The sequence below is a fragment of the Rissa tridactyla genome, chromosome 4 (assembly GCF_028500815.1).
Source record: "Rissa tridactyla isolate bRisTri1 chromosome 4, bRisTri1.patW.cur.20221130, whole genome shotgun sequence".
Taxonomy (NCBI): domain Eukaryota; kingdom Metazoa; phylum Chordata; class Aves; order Charadriiformes; family Laridae; genus Rissa; species Rissa tridactyla.
Genome location: NC_071469.1, coordinates 15,459,234 through 15,479,386, shown reverse-complemented (window position 1 = coordinate 15,479,386; position 20,153 = coordinate 15,459,234). Strand labels below are relative to the sequence as shown.

Genomic DNA, 20,153 nt, shown 5'->3' with positions numbered 1-20,153 from the left:
TTCAGTCTTTTAGCTAAAATGACTTTGAAGGGATCTAACTGAATTTAAATGCTAATGGCAAAAATGTTTTAAATCACTGACGGTATTTTAAGTTTGCATTTTAGACATTTATTTTTTTACTTTCTAATTATTAGGGGAGAGGTCCATTTGACTGGGCGTTTGGTTCACGTGCTGGTTTGTGTTTTTCTTTGTATTCTGATAGTCGTGCTTCGTGGTGTTCTTTGGCACCTTTAAAAATACTAACATGGAACTTTGAGCACTTGGAAATGTGGAGCAATTAATTCAGAGCCTGGGCACTCTTCACCTTTACCCTTACGATTGATTTTGCTATGCACGTTTCCTTCTCCTTGTTAGAGATCAGATGCTGTATGCCATAATCTTCCATGAAAACAGGATAGTTGAGGATCTTCAGTTATTGCAAATTATTTTTTCCTAACAATTTTGTGGTGCTATGCAGAACTGAAACCAAAAGATAGGGAGAGTTTGTAGTTTCCTTTGCAATCGGTGCAGTTTCAGAGCTCTGTATGCAGAGAAGTGCACGCTGCTTCATTTCTCCAAGCTGAATGATGAAGCGGTGTAAGTTTTACCTGTGACAATTACTTTCTAATGTTCCCTGATTGTTTTCAGTGCTGAGTCCAAATACCTTAATGAATTCCTTAAAAATAAAAAACTTGCATTGGGAAACTGGTTAATATTAAACAATGATTTTGGTTTTTTTTTTTTACTAAATAACAGTGAAAATACTTGATATTTTTAAGCCTGTCATGCTAAGAATTAGACTATGAATAACAATGTCTTAGTTATTATAATCTATTAGTTATTCTAGTTTATTTATTAGTTATTCTAATTTAATTTTTTTAAAGGCAGTTAAAATTGGTAGAGATTTCATCTGTGGATCTTTTGAAAGGACAGGAGGTTCAAAGTCTCAATAAATGGAACTTTAAATTGTTTGCACTTCTTAATGGCAACTGATTACCCTAATTAATAGAGGAGGTAATGTTTTGTTTTACTTTATTTGAACTCCTAGACTGTTGCAATTATTTATCTTTTGTCTCCATGTTTTCATATTGAAGTAAATTAACGTTAAGAAAAAAGGGCCCCACCTACTCCCCCCCATGAAAACTTGCACGGCCCAAGCACTGGAGGGCTTGCGGGGAGAAGGAGGGAAGTTGCACAGTGTTGTTCTTGGCCACATTGTCAATCAAACAGGGATATTTCTGAAATAGTTCCCGGGTAGTGTCAGCTAGGCATAGTATCCCCTGTCATCTTCTTCTGAACATTATGCTGCTTCAGACTACCCTGTCCTTTATCCCAGTAGTAGCTGCAGCTCACTGGTAAATGAGGTGGTTCCTGCAGGGGTCTGTAAACACATTTTAGGGTTCCCATTGTGCACATACCTAAGGATCATATTGTGCAAGTCTTAGTTCAAAACAAAGAAATATTGTGCACAATGCTGATTTGTAAAAGCCTGTTTGTAAGGACTCTAACAAAAATTACAATTTCTCAAAGTTGCAGAAAGCGGGGCGTTTTGTCTAGTATTGTTTTGTCTGATCAAAATGCTTGTGACTTCAAAAATGTTGTGAGTCTTTGCTACCTTCCTTTCTTCCTCTGTTCCCACTGACCCATATCCCAATCTGACCTCCTAAATTTGCTGCTTATCCCCTTGAAAACAATGCCACAATTGGGAATGCCAGCTAGAGTGTATCAATATTCTAATACAGTGGAAAAGAAGGTGCTGTGTCGTATGATACACTGTCACGCACAAGAGCAAGCATCAATGGCCAAAACCTGCCAGCAGTTTTGGCTATTGGAAAGGCTTGGAAAGTCCAGCCTTTCGGTGCTGCACCTGAGCTCCTGGGGATGCAACGGCTAAGACAAGACGCAGGAGGTGTTCCTGGTTATGTGGAGCCTGCATCTTTTCCTTAACCTCTCCTGCAAGGCTAACAACATATTTAAGCAGTCCTTGTGCCTGCTCTATCCGCAATGGTTAGAATTACATCTGGCTCTGGTGCAATTGTGCAGGGTGGAAAAAAACTGCTTGTCCCTTTACTGCCATTCTTGAATATTCCTTCGGAGAAAAAACAATGTCAAAGACTGATTCTCATCTTTGCATATTTTGCTTTTCTCTCTTCTTTTGTAACTCCTCCAGCGCTGGTGAAGCTTTAAAAAGTATGCAAAGGTCATGTGCATTTAGATCAATAAATGTACAAGAACTTTGTGTATGAATTGGTAGTGACTGTAATATTGATACCGAAAAGGTAATCCATGATATCACTCAGCAATGCAAGTTTTCCAAGAAGAATTTAATTTTAGCTTCGTTTCTATGAACCAGATGCAATTTTTTTTTTCAAGTATGTATCCTACCTAGGACACTCTTTTATATTTTATAGGATGCCCAGAGCTACTATAGATATAAAGCACAATTTCTGGTTATGAGATCTCTGCATCACCAAAATGCAAATTTTACTCCTGAATATGTAGGCCACTTGAAGAATAGCCTAAAGAAATATATGGTGAAAATTTTAGTTCTTGTGTATTCAGATTACCCCCTTCAAAGGTTTTCCTCAGGTTTTTAATATCCTGAAAGTCCCAGTTTTGAAACAGTCTGCAGTTCAAACTTCATTTTCGGTTCTTAGAATGAAGTCATTTAAATAAACAAATAAAAGTGGCACGTCATGCATAGCTTGTGCCAAAGTATGCCATGTGCCAGTTAGAATTAATTTTTATGAATCCTCACATATATGAGTTTATAATAACAGCAATGCAGATACGTATGCGGGTCCCTAGCTTCTCTGATGACACTTGCAGTACTCTAAACATGCAGAAGTAGCATCCCAGCACGGTTCTGACCCGTGTTTATTTTTAGTATTTCGTGAATCACCTCCTTTAGCTGTTTTTCTTTTTCACTTAATGAAAGGCATATAAATCTTATTGCTAAATAACACGGGGATATTTGATAGTACAAATAAAATCCCTCCTCCCTTTCTTTGTGAATAACCAGATGGGTATGTTTACCCTTTAAAGAAATTTAGATTTGATATTTTTGTTATGTTTTGTTTTTTTCCTGGTAATTATGTTGGCACTTCGCTGATCCCTAGTTGTGCATTATTACAATGGAAGGTGACAATTTGATTGTCTTCAGTTGGAGAAACAAGTAATTTTATATTCACCAAGCTGTCAGGTAACAGTACCTCACAGTACTGAGAGCTCCTGGCAATGTGGTTTGGCACCTATATTTAAGTGCTTTGATGCTTGCGTAACCTCTACTGAATCAGGAATATTTTGCCTGCTAGAAATGTTTTTAGGCTTGTAGTGAAGGTTTTTATTAAAGAGACAATCCGTAGTTGAGCTGCAGAGGCATTGTTTCATGTTACATGGAAGTACTAATTAGGTGGTTTAGTGCAACTGGCTACAGGTGAGCCTGAAATTGATACTTCATTTCACTGTCTACTGAGGGCATCTATTTGACTTAAAAATGAGAAGCAAAAGTAAGGAGAACGGGGAAGGAGGGGGAGAGAAATCTGACTGTAGATAAAATATTTCAGTTCTGAGTTAGGGGGTGCAGAGAAATGGCACGTGACCTTTTGTTTTCACACCTGTAGGACTGAAAAATAACTGTTTAACTCATTACATGGACTCTTAAGCACCTCCTGCAAATTAACTGTAGGAGGAAAAAATGTAAGAATACTGTATCTTACCATTGGTGTATGTATCTCATAGAGTATTGAAAGGATTTAATGAACCTTTCAGGAACTTACGCCCGTCGGGTTTAAGTGTCGTCGGGAAGATTTCTAGCTATTAGAACAAGTTCTTAACTGGCTTTCTAAGGGAAAAAAAAATGTATTCTTGTCTTTTGTATGAAGTCTCAACTCGAAGTCTAAGCATGCTAAAATAAATTTCTCTTAGTATTTTTAGGCATCCTTTATCAAAACCATTTATATAATCGTTCAGCTAAACAATTAAATCATTCTATTCCATAAAAATATGTGAATTAATGCTTATTTATAGCAACCATTGTTTTTAAATTTTATTGTTAATGATTGCTTTTATTTATATTGTATATTCTTTTCCTTGCTGCCTAAAAAAACAAATCCTAATAAGTTGCTGATGGATAAATTCTTGGCACGCTCACTCTTGTTCCCATAGTTATTGGGAAAGATAACTGGAAGTCAGTACTGCCTTTTTTCTTTTTCTTTTTCCAACAGTAAGAAATTGGATATCCAGAGACACATGGCGTAGTCATAGGACTTTAAAGGCAGTCATCACTGAGAAGCTAATACCAACCAATTAAACAGAGGTGGTTACGTGATGTAACATTATCAGGAGAAACAATTCATGAGTCAAAGCATTCCAGGGCATATGAGCTCCAGTCCAAAGAACAGTCTCAAGCTGTTTAAATAAAGCGACAGCAATATTGTCAGCTAAATATAAACTATAGAAAATATTAACTACGGTGACTGAAGATGAGCACATCCCAGGTGCTAAATGACTATTCTTTCACTGCCCTTTACTGCATTCAATGTGAGTTCACCTTAGGCATTTTCAGTGAAAGCTCCTGGTAGTTAATAAAGAGAATAGAACATTTAACTAGAAAGGTAGGTTATATTTTTGGCATTTTGTGAATCCAAATAAATACTTTGGATTTTCACTGAAAAGGCACCAGGGGCTGCGAGGCTGTTTCGTTGCATCCGTTTTAATGTGTCTGACAACTGGATGGATAGAAAGGAACTTGTGCCCTAACCACAGTATTTTACTGTGGCTGCATGGCTGAGAAGGTCACTATAATGACAGAATGTAAGAGAAAGGCTTTCCAAAAAAGTTCCAAGAACTGTTTAGCTCTCACATGGTATGATTACAAATGAGAAGAAATACCATAAAAATTGTTCCAAGCTCTCTGAGCTTTGAGGAAGTCTGAATCTGAAGTCAAACTTTGTGATTTGGATTCATATCTATTAGCAGAAGTGTAATTTATCTGGATTGGAAAAACAAATGCAAGAATAGCTGAGTGTGTATCTTGGAAGCCGTGGGTGTATTGCTTCGCTTGATGCTTATTTCGGCTAGCGATTTGGGTGCTTGGTTAATGTTATAGCTGTCATTTCTTGAATCGTATCTTCCATCCCTTCTCCTCACCCCCTCCTCCGCCCTCCCCACTTTTATTTCCAAGGTGATTCCTGGGACTGCCATAAACTCTCTAATCTTGCCAGGCTGTTTATGATCTGTATGTAACTACTTCTCGTAGTATTCCTGCAAAATGAAGCCAAGGAAGAGCTTGAGGGAGTTGAGCTGATTGGCCTAAGGCCTTGCTGTGACTCAGAGCCAGAGCCAGGAGCGGAACCCGGGCGTTTATCTCCCGTTGCTGCCTCGTCAATTGATACGGGGTTTGTGCAGAGGGATCCGTGTCGGGGCGTGGGGCCCCAGGAGAATGGAATCTTTTACTAACGGTTCATTTGTGTTACCAAGGCTCCTTGAAAACAGATATGAAATTTCATAATTTTAGGAAATAACTGTTTATTCTAAAATGGCAGACAGATTACGGCAGTAGATTTACAATGAATTACGTTACTAAGTTATGCCTACATAACATTGTTTTACAGGGGCAGAGCTGCGAAATATTTTGGCTATTGGCAAAGCGTTTTCATTTTTCTTTAAGTCTGTCTGAACACTACCGTAACTGGTATCTTAATACAGCAAAAATAAAGATCAGTTTTCCTGAATGTTTAAAATAAGCTAAACTGGTTTGCAGCTAGAAAAAAGGAAGTTGTTCCAGTAAATTCTATGTAACTATGTCAGCGTACCCCGTTCCACATCAGGCCTGTGCTTGTATAGGTGAACTTGCACTGCAAAATAGATTGCATAAAGGACACTCTTGATTTTCAGAAGGGGTTTGAGGATCCATGAAAGACACGGGACCACCAAGTTTTGAGGTGTGCCATCTAAGTATGAGAGAGGAGGAGACTGTGGGCAGTGCAGGCAAAGAAGAGTATACAATGCATTTAATTTGACCCAAAAATGAGTGCCGATTTGTAAGGGAGGATCCAGTAAGTCACGTTTAATATTATGAGAGGAGTGTGCACATTTGTTGCTCTTTTAGAAGGTGGGGAGGGAGGTGTGGCTGAGATCCTGTGGCTGAATTTAAGTTTTCGTGAACACCAGGTTAGCATAGAAGTGTAGAAGGAAATATTTAAAAGGTTATGAGTACGTCCTTAATCTATTTAGTTCTGGAGTCACCAAAGCACTTAGACATGTGCTTAACTTTTTGAAACCGAGTAGTCCAATTTGAAATTAGTCGACTGCTTGCATACTTACAGTTAATCATGCACTTAAGTACTTTAATCTGGCACTTTGGGGAAAAGGAATGGGGACTGTTCATAAAAGCTCTGTAAGCGAATGTATTTCTAATCTAATCTGATTCCAATCTACTGTTGGAGCTGTAGACCTGGGTTATGTCTCTACTGCAGTCACTAAAGCAGGATGAATTAGTCCATCTGAGTACCACGCTACTGTAGTTGGAGCGCTATCAGAAACGAGCTTGTTTAAAATTAGTTTGGATACCTCGGCATTACAAAGCAGTCATTTATGTGGCTGCAGTGTAGACATGCCTTTAGGTTTATGAATGCTTTGTGAGGGTGGAGCAGAGCAGAAACTAGAGTCTCCGGCCAACTACAAGTCTGCTTTGCCATATATCTCGTTGTTATTGCTTAGTTTATATGTTTCTGAAATAGTGTCTGGGCTATCACATTGTTGTTATCTGTGTTAACACTTTGTGTCTTGATTCTAAAATGTCTAGCAGCTAAAACTCCAGGTCCAGGCATAATTTCCACTGTAACGTTTAATCATTTGAGCAGTCAGCAGGGGTGGAAGAGTTTAGGCTTTTGGGAGCCTTTCATGTCAGGAATATCATCTAATTGTTTTGAAAAAGAAGATATACATTGTTTGAAGAATTTGAGACTGTAGAAAAGCCTTAGACCAAAAAAAAAAAAATTATTATTTGTATTGAGAAAGGTAAAATGCAAACTGTAGGAAAAAAGGAAAAATGATGTTTTGAGAATCTGTCTGACAACCATCATTAGAGCAGAGGGAATTTCTTCTCTGGATTAAAATAAAAAATCACGTCGGATATATAGAGTAGAGCTGTTTGGGACTGTGTTTAGTTTTACATAGGTAAAAAACCCTTAGCAGTTCAATTTTGGCTTTACTACCTCGGTATCGAGGCTGACTGCAGTTGGGTCCAATTCCTCGGCTTTACTGAGGTTTTGACAAATGGTCCCATTCTTTTTCTGTCTTGGCTTCAGAATGAGACAGAATTTATTCTAGTTTTGGAAAATCCAAATCAAGATTTATTTAATTCTTAAAGTTGAGTAGGTGATAGGACTTCAGATAATTAGGGCCTTTTTCAACTTTTTTTTCCATACCCATTAGGTATATTTTCCACCTTTAGTGATTGCTGTGTTCAGCTAATCTGTCCATTTAACCAAAGCAACAATTTCACAATGTAGTTTTCTTTCTGATTGTGTGCTGTGTAATCAATATACTGATATAATGTGAGTGTAATTTCCTCTCTTATTTTATCTCCACTGCACAGTATTATAAATAAACAGCTAAAAAAGAAAAAAGAAAGAAAAGCACCAAACAAATCTGTTGCATCTTCTTTTAAGATTGTACCACTGTAGACACTTGTTCTAGTAAAGTAGAATTGGACCCACTTGATTGCATTTAAATTTTTCATGCTTCAGCAGTTTGTCTGGGAGCACAGTAAAGAAAACCCCCCGAGCGAGGATAGTTTAGAATAATAGAACTTGATTTTGTGTATTATAGCGGCACCATTTGCGCTGCTGTAGTTAGGGTTGTGTCAGCACTTCCATTATAAACCCCTGTTTGCAGGGGTTATAACTAGAGAGATATTTTTTATCAGAAACTTTTTTAAAAATCATTCGAGTGAATTTAATTGATAATAGGAGAAAAAATAAAATAAATTATAGTGGAAATTAGTAAATTTCTGATACCTTCTACAAGCCTTATTTTTTACGAATATTACTTTTTTTCCTCTTGCCAGGAATTTTAGCAAATGCATTTTGAATATTTGAAATGTAAAATTGGGAACTTATTATGGCTTAAAATTTGACTACTATTCATACTCATATTTTAACATTAAAACATTTTAACACAACAACCCTTTCTACGGTTTAATGTTATCGTGAACCTAAACTACTCAAATGGGCCAGATTCTTCTCCCTTTGAATTTGAGGAGACCTTGGGGTTATTGGCCGAACTCTGCCTTTGGACCTGATGGAGTTCTGTGTGCAGAATTCTCCCATTTAAGTAAAACCAAACAGGTAACGAGTAAAAACCTGCGTGAAGTAATTGACTGGATAACACCCAGTTGCAGAGTTTATATTTACTCTGTTTTACTGATTATAAACCCAGGCATAATCAATATTTGGTGCATAACCTGGCACCCTCAGAAGACCTGTTCACATAAGGTATATTGATTGAGTTAATGATTGTGCTGGGAAAAGAAGGTGGGGGGCTTAATCTAGCAGGGTCCTACATCTCTGTCCCTCTTACCCCAATGTTTAAAATCCAGCAACCAAAAACGTGAAAGGTACCATTAAGTGCTGACCTCTGACCGTAATTAATGTGCTCAATATCGCCGTTTTAACAAAGGTTTGGGGGAAAATGGAAGTGAATCACACCCCTAAAAATTATGTCATGAGGAGAGCAAGTGCCTGGGAGGCCTGCCTGAGCTTGTCTTTCTTTTCAGGCCCCGGGACTGTAAGTAGCTGAGTAAAAAGTGCAGTGTGAAAACGTGTCTGACCATAATGCAGCAGTGGAGAAAAGGGGCAGGTGGAACTAGAAAGCATTTGAACCCTGCTCTTGGTCCGTTCTCTTAGTCTAGTGCAAAAGAAAAGTTGTGGGCATGTCTTGAGATTATTAGTGAATGTGACTTTGTCAGTATAATTTCTTTTTTTTAAATCTTAACAGAATCCCCTTTTCTCTATGTAATCAACTTAAACAACAGAACATGAATAGAGATTTTTATTTAATTGTGTTTAAAACATCATGAGTAGGAGGAAAGTATATTAGCATACATGGCAAAGAAAAAGCGTTCCTCTGTAGTGCATTACCAGTAGATAGCTTTACTGAATGGTCACTTGAGGAAATACCAAAAGCCTGTTTATGAAATAGAGGTGAAGCCTTTCTAGACTAATTATATTCAGCATGTAATTTCTAAACTTCAGTCTGAATTTTGATTTTCAATTAACATTCCCAATTTGAAGATAATTTTCTATTTAATGTAATTGCAGGAAATAATTTATTGGCTGATTAAGACTGAGGGCCCAGCCTTCCTTAAGAAAACAGTCCCTAACAAACCAGCCTTTAAAGCCAACTCGTAGCTTTGGACAGATTCAGCCTATTTTTGCAGCTGCAGAGTTGTGTTTAATTAGGATTGTGCACTATTATTCATGGGTGCAGTTTGTAGTTGAAATTATTCTTAAGAGACATTTTCATTTCTAGTTTTGTGTCATGATTAATTTATGGTGAAGAAACAGCCATAGCTATTGCTTTTCACAGAAGCTCGTTCAGTTTGAAACAGGAATGAGATCTGTTGAGAAGGTGAAAGAAAGGAAAATCCTCTACTGTGACTTTCAGTTTTCATGTCTCGTTTTCAAATTGCACACAGTGTGGACTTATATTTTCATGTGAGTGATTACATTAACATGACTATTTTAATGAGAAAATGGAAAGTAAACCTTTTATTTTATCTTGGATCATAGTAATTACGAACCAGAACCTTTTGAAGTACGTACAATAATGCTGGTTGCTGAACTCTTGGCACGTTCTCTGTAGCATCAACACAAATTCTTTAGCATAGTAAGAATGTAACACACGGTTTAAATTCCTCAGTTCTGCTTATTGGCAACATTAATAGTAGACTCCCACTTACACTTAGGCTCCCCTAAAGAAAATGCAAACCTTTTATTCCCCACCAGTATCGAGTTTAAGAGGCAGGATTATCTCTATTTACAGAATAGTTATTCTAAATAGGTATCAGTGTTTTAATATGTTTCAAAGCACTTCAAAGCTTGTAATACTTTCATATAGAACTGTACATAATTAGATTAGTTGATCCTATATTAATTTTTTTTTTCACTGTAGGATACTAAATCTGAACTCCCTCATTAATTGTGAGAAATTTAGCATTAGCTGTTAAATCCTATGTGAAACACAGGCTGCTACATAAAAACTACTGTTTAAATTGGAATTAACTTAATTATTTTTCTTTGCACTTGATATTTCCTTCACTGTAATATTCATGAAAGCATGTGACAGATTTGTAAATTTAACTGTTAGTCTCAGATTTCCAGACCCTTTAATCAGTATTTATTTGTCTGTAGAAACAGTACTAGCAAGTTAATGATTTGCTAATTTGAAAAATGCTCATGTGGTTTCCTATGTTAACTGATTTGTGCATTTTTAAAGAAATGGTATGAAATCAATTATTGTTAAAAAGCAATTAAGGTGAAGATCGTATTCCTTAGTTTCTCAGCAATTTCAGTGTCAAGGATATTCTAAAGTTACTAAACCCTGGGAAAATAGCTTATATATTTTAGCTGTCTTCTTTCAGGTTTATTAATGATTGTTTTAACAGTTGCAGTTAATCTTATTAGAAATTTTAAACAAAGTGTTTTCAAATTTTTGAGTTGAAGTCAGTTATATTTTCATCTAAGTGGAGAAACTGTGGTGAAAGCTGTGTTTGCATGCGTGATGTAGTAAGAGGCCATTATTAGGAAAAGACATTTAACATAAATCAATGCATTTATTCATTACACTTTTAAGTCATTTAAAGTAATTTGTTGAGCTGTATCCTGTACTCAGTGCCTAATATGAAATGAAACATAATTATTTTAGATTTTAGTTCAAACTGTAAAAGATTACTCACATATTATCCATCCATTCAATAAACCATTCAGTTTTAGAGCACTTTTCACATGAACATCTCAAAACACTTTCCAAAAGGTAAACCTGAGTAAAACCTGTAAAAACAGGTTACGAGCAGATACAGCTTTAAACAAATAGCAAAGGGACTGACTTAGCAGAATTTGAAATGGATTTAAAAATTCTCATCTGTGTAGAAATCATCTTCTGCTTGCAAGGAATGAGGTTAGGAAAGCATGATGGACTCTCCCATTTAAACGTTTGCTTATAACCTTCAGATTGCTCATCGGATTAAGAGTTAAAGACTTGAACTCTTATGCAAAATCAACATGAAAATACGAATAAAATCACTATCTTCTTATGGGTGGAGAAAATTATATTGTTTGACAAGACGAAATGAATAGAATGACATCATATAACTTAACCCTGACCTTGACGTGGCGTTAATGAATACTTTATCTCAGTGTTTTGGATCCAGATCCCCCAAACCTGTACTTTTTGGAGTACTTTTGTTGACCACATATGAATAATTTTTAACTGTTGTAGGCAAGTGTGGAGTGTTTAGAGGACTGTTTTGAGCTTCTTTTTTTTTTCCTTTAACACCAATGCTTTCTTTTTGTCTGCTGTTCTTGTTTTGTAGAAGAATGTCTTCCAAGCAGGCTACCTCTCCATTTGCATGTGCAGCTGATGGAGAGGAAACAATGACCCAGGATTTAGCATCCCGAGACAAGGAAGAGGGCAACAGTGATCAGCATGCGACCTCCCACCTGCCTCTGCATAATGTAATGCACAACAAACCTCACTCTGAGGAGCTACCAACTCTGGTCACGACCATCCAACAAGACCCGGAGTGGGATGGAGTCATCTCAGCCCAACACAGAATGGTGAGTTTCACAGTTCTCACAGTGGCTTTCTAAATTAGTATTATAAAAGTCTGTTCACTTACATTTTGAAAGACATGTTCAGTACAATCCTTCAAAGTGTAAAGCTTTTTAAATGTTAAAGTGTCAGTGTTAGTAATAGATCAACATCAATATGGTGTAATTGTAAATTACAATTGTATAATCTTCTTAAGTATACAGGTCTATATGAATGAGGTCATTTGATGAGTTCACTTTCCGAAAGGAAATGCATCTATTTATCATGTTTTCATTCATACCTTGATTTATGTCATAACCTCTCTAGCTCATCTATTCAAGCATTAATTTCTGACAGGAGGATGTAGCTCACAACTGTTTGTCATCTGCAAAGTGTCGTGCTGAAGGAAGACACTTTAATGTATTTTTTTTTACTTGTCTCTCAGAAATAGAACCCACCAAATCTAGAATGTTATAGCTTTACACCACAACAAAGAAGCTGGCATTTTAGGTGACACAAACATCCTGCTGTATTTATATGAAATTACAACTTTTTGTGGAGGGGACAGGTGTTTATGAGTAACTACGTCATGCTCTTCTTCTCTAGATCACCAGTTTGTACATAGGCGATGTTAGCAATGGTTAGAATTATTATCTGTATTCTCTTCAGTAGCCTAGATAAAATTAGTTTGCAGTTGTAATTCTGTCTCTGCATCCCCAAAACTCTGCAATAAATGGGCAGACTGAATGAAGACTGAACGGCCATAGCATCTCAGTCAATTTATTTTCTTTGCATGTGTTCCTCAGGAACAGAATTAAGGTATGTGGAGCAGCCAGGTGTTCTGTAAATTTAGAACATCATAATTCTAGACTCCATAAAGTGACTTTCACAGACATTAAATTCACACAGTTAGTTTAGAAGGAATACCCTGCCTTTTCATAAAATTTATTCTGTATTTTTATTAAATGTCTATGAGTGGATTTTTTTTCAGCAAGTCTTTTTTTTTTATCCAGTACAAATCAGCAGCTTTCAATAAGGTTAAAAAACAATTGTAGAATTTTTTTTGGCAGCACTAACAATAATGAACTTATTTCAAATTTGACTAGAAATAATTCTAAAACATTAATCAACATAGATACTGGAATACTTCACGCATATTATGATGCCTGGAGTTAATTAAATAATAGCACTACAATAATATCTGTTTTGTTAATGTAGCGGCCATTTTTCTTTCTAAAATCCAATTAATTCAAAACATCAAACCCAACCAGAAAAATGGTACCTCATCTGTAATGCACAATTTAAGCCAGTGCAGAACTTTCTATCAGGCCTAAAACATTCCTAAGTATTCGGGCAACTGTCATGAAGAAGGCAAAATTTCAACTGTAAAAATGCTTTAAAGAAAAGTAATTATAGGTTAGTAATTTGGCAAGGTAGGTTGTAAATTGCATATATGGCTTCTATGCAGAATTCTCAGATGGAATCTCGTTTTGGATGGAGGGTCACTCTTTTGCCCAAGTCATGCAATAAGCGTATCAGAATAATTTTAACTTCTATGCTATCAAGACAACCTGGATGCAGACTAGAAAGTATTGACCAAGTTTGTTGATTGCTAGAAAAATAAATCTATGAATTCATCAGCTGCTTTCCTATTCATGCAGAGGCATGTGCGCTCTGGGAATTTCGGTCTCAGGACACCGATAACATTGATAAAATACCTCTGTGTCCCAGAGAGAAAGGAACTCCTAGCCTCTAGGAGTCCCTCAGTGCATTTGGTTTTGCTTCAGGCTGTTCCTTGGACCTGGAGCAATGCTTATGCCAAAATGACAGAATTCCTTGCAGTATGATCAGTTGTTCTCATTTGTATTGCTCTGAAGTGGGTTTACACTTACAGCAATGGAGTGCAATCTTGGTTTCCTTTCTTGATGCTGCACTGTCATGTCAATGCTCGCTGTACCTCTGGACAGGCATGAATCGATACCCAGCTTATCATGTTTCAGAACAGGTGCATAAACTTTGCTTGAGTGACTTAGCACTCTGGTTTTCCTCTCTTCTTTTTTCAGTAAATATTCCATCATATATGTAGATGAATGTCCTGAGAATCATTAGGAGTTTCCACAATTCCATTGGGCTGAATCTGGTGGTGGATGTATGTCATCCTTATTTAGGTAGCTCTCAGGTAAATCAAATAGATTTTTTTTTTGCCCAGCTGAAAGCTGGGTATAATTTACAAGGCTTGGCTAGAAGTGAAAACTGAAGTTCTAAGGCATGCTGTTTGGTTGCACTTCAAAGAGATCTGAAATGTACAGAGCAAGGACCCAGTGTATTTACAGTTTAGGTGAGTTAGATGACTAGTTAGATCACAAGTGAAGCAGTGAAAAACGTTTTTTTTTGCTCCTTGAGGGACTGTCATTTAGGGTCACTTGTTTCTTTTTTTTTTTTTTTAATTATTTTTTTTCTCCCTTATATGTGTCCTTCATGAGGAAAGCTTTAAGCTGCAATTAATTGCATAAAGTTTCTCTGAAACACCTCAGTCTCCAAGCAGACATGAATATTGCTAAGAAAAAATTCAGAGGAGCCTGCAATTTTCCCAATGAAGGCAATTCATACTCCTTTAAGGGAGGATAGATAGGAATTTCTTTCCAGAAAGACAAATTCCAGAAGATGGGTTGGGCAATTTTTGAGATAGGTGCTGTGGTAGCAACCGCTTTTCTACTTAATAAAACCAAATTCCCAGAAGGTAAGTGCTTTCTGACCTTTCCCAGACAGATCCTTTCAAAGCAGATTTGAAGAAGCACCTGCTCATACCTTTTACACAAAAGTAAAGACAGTAGGGCTGTCATTAAAATGCATCAATAATGTGTGTTGTCTGGTTATAAGATAGTAAATTCAAAGAATGCTGTGTCGGCATATGGGGAGGGAAAAATTTCTCTTTTATGTGGTATCTAATTAAGGGCACAATCCTGCATCCTTTGTGCCCTTAAAACTACTAAGGAGTTCACTGGAATTTGTGAGAGCATACAGTATGCATCATAACATGCTACAAGGGCCATACAGATATTAAGTGAAAATAAGATACTGTAGTAGGGCAATTTGACTGAAAAAAAAAGATTGAGTTTTTTCCCAACATTTATGGTATGCAGCACTTTCTGTAGTATAAGATACCTTTAAACTACATTGTGTATTATCATAAAAAAAACACACTGGCTAGAAATGTTTTCAAACTTTCACTCCCTTTTGATATCAGGCATTGCTTTCCACTGGGTCCTTTGTGTATTCTGAATGTCTGGAAGCCAAAATATTTTGTTTTAACTCCCACTCTATAGTATTTCCCAGCTGTGTACTTATATGGTGTAATAAAAGGATTTAACAAATGGGAAATAGCAGCTGCATTTGGAAATTCCCTTTGTGCTCCCTTTTCATTTGACAGATTCAGCAATGTGTAACAACTGTAACGTCAGACCTGTAATGACTTACACTGCGAGTATCGTATCACCAGCCAATTTGATGCTACAGTGGGGAGAAAATAAAACAACCAAAAGATTTCTGTAATTTCATATTGCTGAGCTGAAAACATTATATGGATGTTTCTAACTGTAACTTAATATAAAAATACCTGGACATGTAGGTATTTGTTGCTGCCTATAGTTCTACTAGAAAATGAAATCTATTTTTTGGCTAAGGACATATCTGTTTGCTTCAGTAAGCTGTAGGGAAGAGGGCAAAAGTGGTACTAAGATAACGCACATATCCTGCTTTCTCCCATGGACAGTGAATAGCAGGCAAGAAATACAGTCAAATTTTTACATTGCATCCAAAGCCTGGCTCTCTTGGGACAACACATTGAGAGATTTTGAGAGGGGGAAAGCCAACAATACTTACTTTTTTCTAAATTTAATAGTAACTGAGTTGTTGTATCCCAAGAATATATTTACTAGTAAATAAGTAAAGAAATGGAGAATAATAATCTGTGCTTTGTTCACTGGGGGACCAGGAACGGTCCCTATCTTCATATAGAGCCCTGCACATCTTGTGAGGTAAATTACAAAGGTTTTTTGTTTTTGCTCTGAAGTATCAAGAGAAAGCAGTGCCAACATACAAAATTAGATGGAAAGTGGCCTGGTCTTCTTTGAGGAATGGGATGGTGTATTCCCATGGCTTTAAAGGCTAGATGTGGGCCTCATGAACAATAAATCCGAGCAGCTTTAACCTAAAGAAATCTGGAATCTTTCTCCAAATTGCAGAATTCCCACTCCCAACAGTAGAAAGAAAAGAGAGGAAAATTCTGTTCCTACCCCTAATCCCAATATAATAATTAGGGGTTTGTGACAGGGTTTGTGAAGAACTTGCAGGCACTGTGCCGATCACTGTACATGATGATGTATCACTGCGATGGTCACTGTACTCCTTTTCTTTTCCCACTGGTGTTCCTCCCCTGCCTACCACCACAGAGGGTATGTAGACAGCGTGTGCGTGCACAGAATGAGGGCATCCACGTCTTTTTCCTCTACCGTTACTTGGAATGATGCAGTGAGAGACTGTTACAGGGAACCACAGCAGCAAGTTGAGTCTAAAGGATGTGTGTTATTTCCCTGTGACTGAGGAAATACAAACACATACACACCTACAAATACAAGTTAGTTACCTCCAAATATATGCTACATTTCCCTGTACATTTTGTAACATCATCCAAAGACCCCTTGGATTTAGAAATGAAATGTATCTCATTGGATTTTATCTCAAATGGCATCATCGACATAAATTTCATAATTATGTCAAGTCTCTGTCTTTTGTTGACATCTTGCCAAGAGAGGGAAAGGCTCGCTACCTTTCCACTGTGTCTGCACGTACGTCTCAGCAGTGCTGGGAGCAGATTTGTGCATGCAGCAGGAAAAGTGAAGCTCTCTTAATGCCACACGTATCTGTGCCTTTTAAAATCCTTTTAAATCACCAAGTATCAATTTAATTTTATATAGTTTTAGCAAAACTACCGGCATCAGAAAAGCAGAAATAGGTGGTATCCTGAAGGTGGTAAGGTTTCAGTGTCTCTACATAAAACAAGCACAATCCTGTCACTTCCCCCCCCCCCCCCTTGTTATTAACTTCTCTTGTTGAAAGTTCTTCCCTTTAAGGAAAATAAACTCAGGTTTTTGGGAAAGATCAGTGGAAAACATTTACACATGCTAAACACTGTGAATTTGTTGTTATACAAATTCATGGCTTCAAATTTTCAAAAGTTATAGATACAATTACATGTTTTGAAATTTTATTTTTAGTTCATTTACGGGCTGGGTATGAGCATATAAAATGCATCAAATATAAATGCCCTCAACTCTAGCAATTCTGCGAAATTGCTCATGCAGCTGTTTTTTACATGTACAAATCTGAATTTTGTGATGATAGAAAGCAGTTCTACTGTGCTTGTCATATTATTTCTGCATTCCAGGTAGCGCATCAGAAGTTTTATCTAACTAAAGAGATAAATACCTTAATATTTAATTGCATGGGTGCAAAGTTTTGGCTGAAAGTAAAGGGTGTGGAAAAAGCAGTTGATATGATATTTTATTTTCCTATGAGAAATAAATTGCAGAAAAGGTAGAAATAATTTTTTTTCAAGCATATTATTTTGATTCAAAAAGCATTCAGGTATGTGCTTAACTTGACTTTATTAGGACTACCAACAACTATAATGTTAAGCACATGTCTAAAGGTTCGAAAGATCAAGGACTTAGTTTTACTGGGTTTAGCATAAAATAATGTTTCCATTTCATGTTAAAAATAATAAAACAATTCCCTAAAAGTGTGCAGGATAACGTGCTTAATGGGGGTGATGAAATACAAAATTGACTTTATTTGAAGAAGAATCAAATAGCGGCTCTTCTTGTCATGCCTATTATACTTGTATTATTTTCATTTTGATGCTGTACAATTTTTATTTTTTCCAAATGCATGGTCTATATTAAACCTTTGCCTATATTCTAGGGTGAACTGTGTTTAAATAGCATTAACCATCACCTGAATTCTTCACCAAAGACTTGTAGTTTATGTTCATCTAAACCTGTAGTCATTTTATTCCTTTCTGTCATTTTTAACATTTCCTATTTCTTATAAAGCAATTTCTGCAAAGTTTTTAATTCACTTCTGTATATTGACATGAATTTTTTCAAAAGTAGAAGCATTAACACGCTCTAAATTGTTAAATTTTTTTTTTCCTTGGGCAAGAAGGAATCAGGTATGCATGCTGATTAACACACTCCAGTCATTAACATGTGATTATGTGGGCTGCATATTGAGCACCTGCCAAAAGATAAAATCCAGCACTTTACTACATCTGTGCAAGGACTTTTTGCATTTCTTTTGTACTTTGACAGCTCAAGAAAAAACAGACTTTGGTATCTTTGTTCAGCATAATAAAACTGTGTACATAAAATGTCTTCATGGAGGAAGGAAAGATACTACATATATTTATTTTAATCTTTGAGGCCATGAAAAATCCAGGGACTGAGACTTACACAGCACCAAGTGTAATACGAACCTCCTAATGTACTGTATCACTGACATTCATATACAGTTTACAACATTCCTGCATGTTTATAAGGATTATCTGTTCTGGGACTCAGCCAATGTTATTGTAATTCACAACAGTTTTATGTGATACCTTTATGTCTCATAAATGTCTTGTTTTTATTTCAATCTTCCAAATGTTTCATCAGTGTTTACCTTAAAGAAATACAAGTAGTCTATGCAGCAGGCTGGTTTCCTGCATGCATTCCTCCACAAATGCTAAAAGGGAAACATAAAGCATGTAATACGTGTCATGTAACTATATACAGAGAAGTATTTCCGTGTGCATTTGATATTGCTAAAAACATAAATACAAATTTTATTTTGATGTTTACAATGGATCTAGTTATAAGTCGGACAACTAAGACGACCTAATAGGAGGAAGTTGGATATATACAAAGTGGTCTGGAATATCCAAGCCACACAATCCTTGTTTTATTTGGCATCTTCTGACAAGCATACATCACAAAATATGTGTCTTTATTTACCCAAAAGGTAAACAGTACTCATCAGCTGCGACTGATCACAATGCATCTTCAGTTTCAGTTTAGATGACAATATAAGTCTAAATACTAATTTTGTAAATGGTTGACCATTACTTTTTCCTTAGCAAGAGCATTTAACCAAAGTCCAGGGCATACGGTCTTAATATTGTTGTGATTTATTACCAAACCTAAGCACAGGGAGTTAGGATATATGGTATTTGGACAATTAAGGAAATCCTTAGCATCTAACTCTTAGAAAAGCACGCATGAGTTTATGCATATCATTTGTGGGTGAGTTGATTGCCATATAGAAATGATTGGTCATTGTATTTAAGAATTTTGAGGTGATATTCTATTCTGGAATGGAGCAAAATGCCTGTCAACATTTTTCACAGATTTTCTCCTTTGTAACGAGAAGGGTTTAAATCACATAGTTGAAAAATTGTAACCTTCTGAAATCTCTCTACCCAAAAGCCGGTGTGCCGAGATTCGTCTGGTTTGCTGCAACACAACTGAGTATGAAGGGATTGCTGCAATTAAGTGGTCATATTTTACATCAAACAAAAAGTCCCTGACTATTCCTTCCAAACAGATATCTAGTCTTGCAGTGGCCTATTCGTAGGGTCATATTCATATCATGTATGTCTCATTATTGTGTTTTCTTATTTTTAAACCTTTGATCTACACTATAGTTATTTTCCTCTTTTTCTTCTTCATTTAGCATATTATTTCTTGGCATAGAGCTAGTGCTTACGCTTGTATTGTTTCCTCTTGAGGTTTTTGATGTGTATAAAATATGAACTACAAGCCTTTTACAGATTGTATTCAGCCTATACTTTGGCAGTGAAAACAGTGTAAGTTTTATCAGAGTAAACGCTGAGTTAAAGACTTGAGGTTTTATTCCATTACTTGCCATTTGCCCTCCCACTAGCATAATTTGCTGAGACTTTACAAATGATGTTTTCTCAATAGCTCATAGCAGTCATTCTCAAGCCTTGGATTTAAATAACTCTTTCTTAATAAAACTTTTGTTTTTGTCTTAATCGGATGAGAATTGGAAATGATCACTTAGATTTTTAATTTCTCTTAATTCTATTTAATTAAATTCCTCAAAATGGGAAACCTTATTTAATGTAGTGATTGGAAATGATTTTGTAAACATTTGCTTTCATTATATGTTAACTCCAGACTAGTTCCAAGTGCCAGCATGCCTCTAGTACTTGGAATCAAAACCACTCTGGATATCCAACTTTCCTGGGGTGTTTACATGTGTCCCATTCAATGCAGAGACAGATAAATATCCCTTTA

General features: G+C 36.3%; 1 protein-coding gene across 11 annotated transcripts in view; it reads left to right on the top strand.

Moving 5' to 3' along the window:
* SOX6 (SRY-box transcription factor 6) overlaps positions 1-20,153 on the top strand; it is a 378,055-nt gene that overhangs the window by 130,864 nt on the left and 227,038 nt on the right. For all 11 annotated transcript variants that reach the window (XM_054200766.1, XM_054200763.1, XM_054200768.1 and 8 more), the window contains one exon: positions 11,579-11,822. In XM_054200766.1, the coding sequence (XP_054056741.1) occupies positions 11,583-11,822 (240 nt within the window). In that variant the 5' untranslated portion in view covers positions 11,579-11,582. The remainder of the gene's footprint in view (positions 1-11,578; positions 11,823-20,153) is intronic.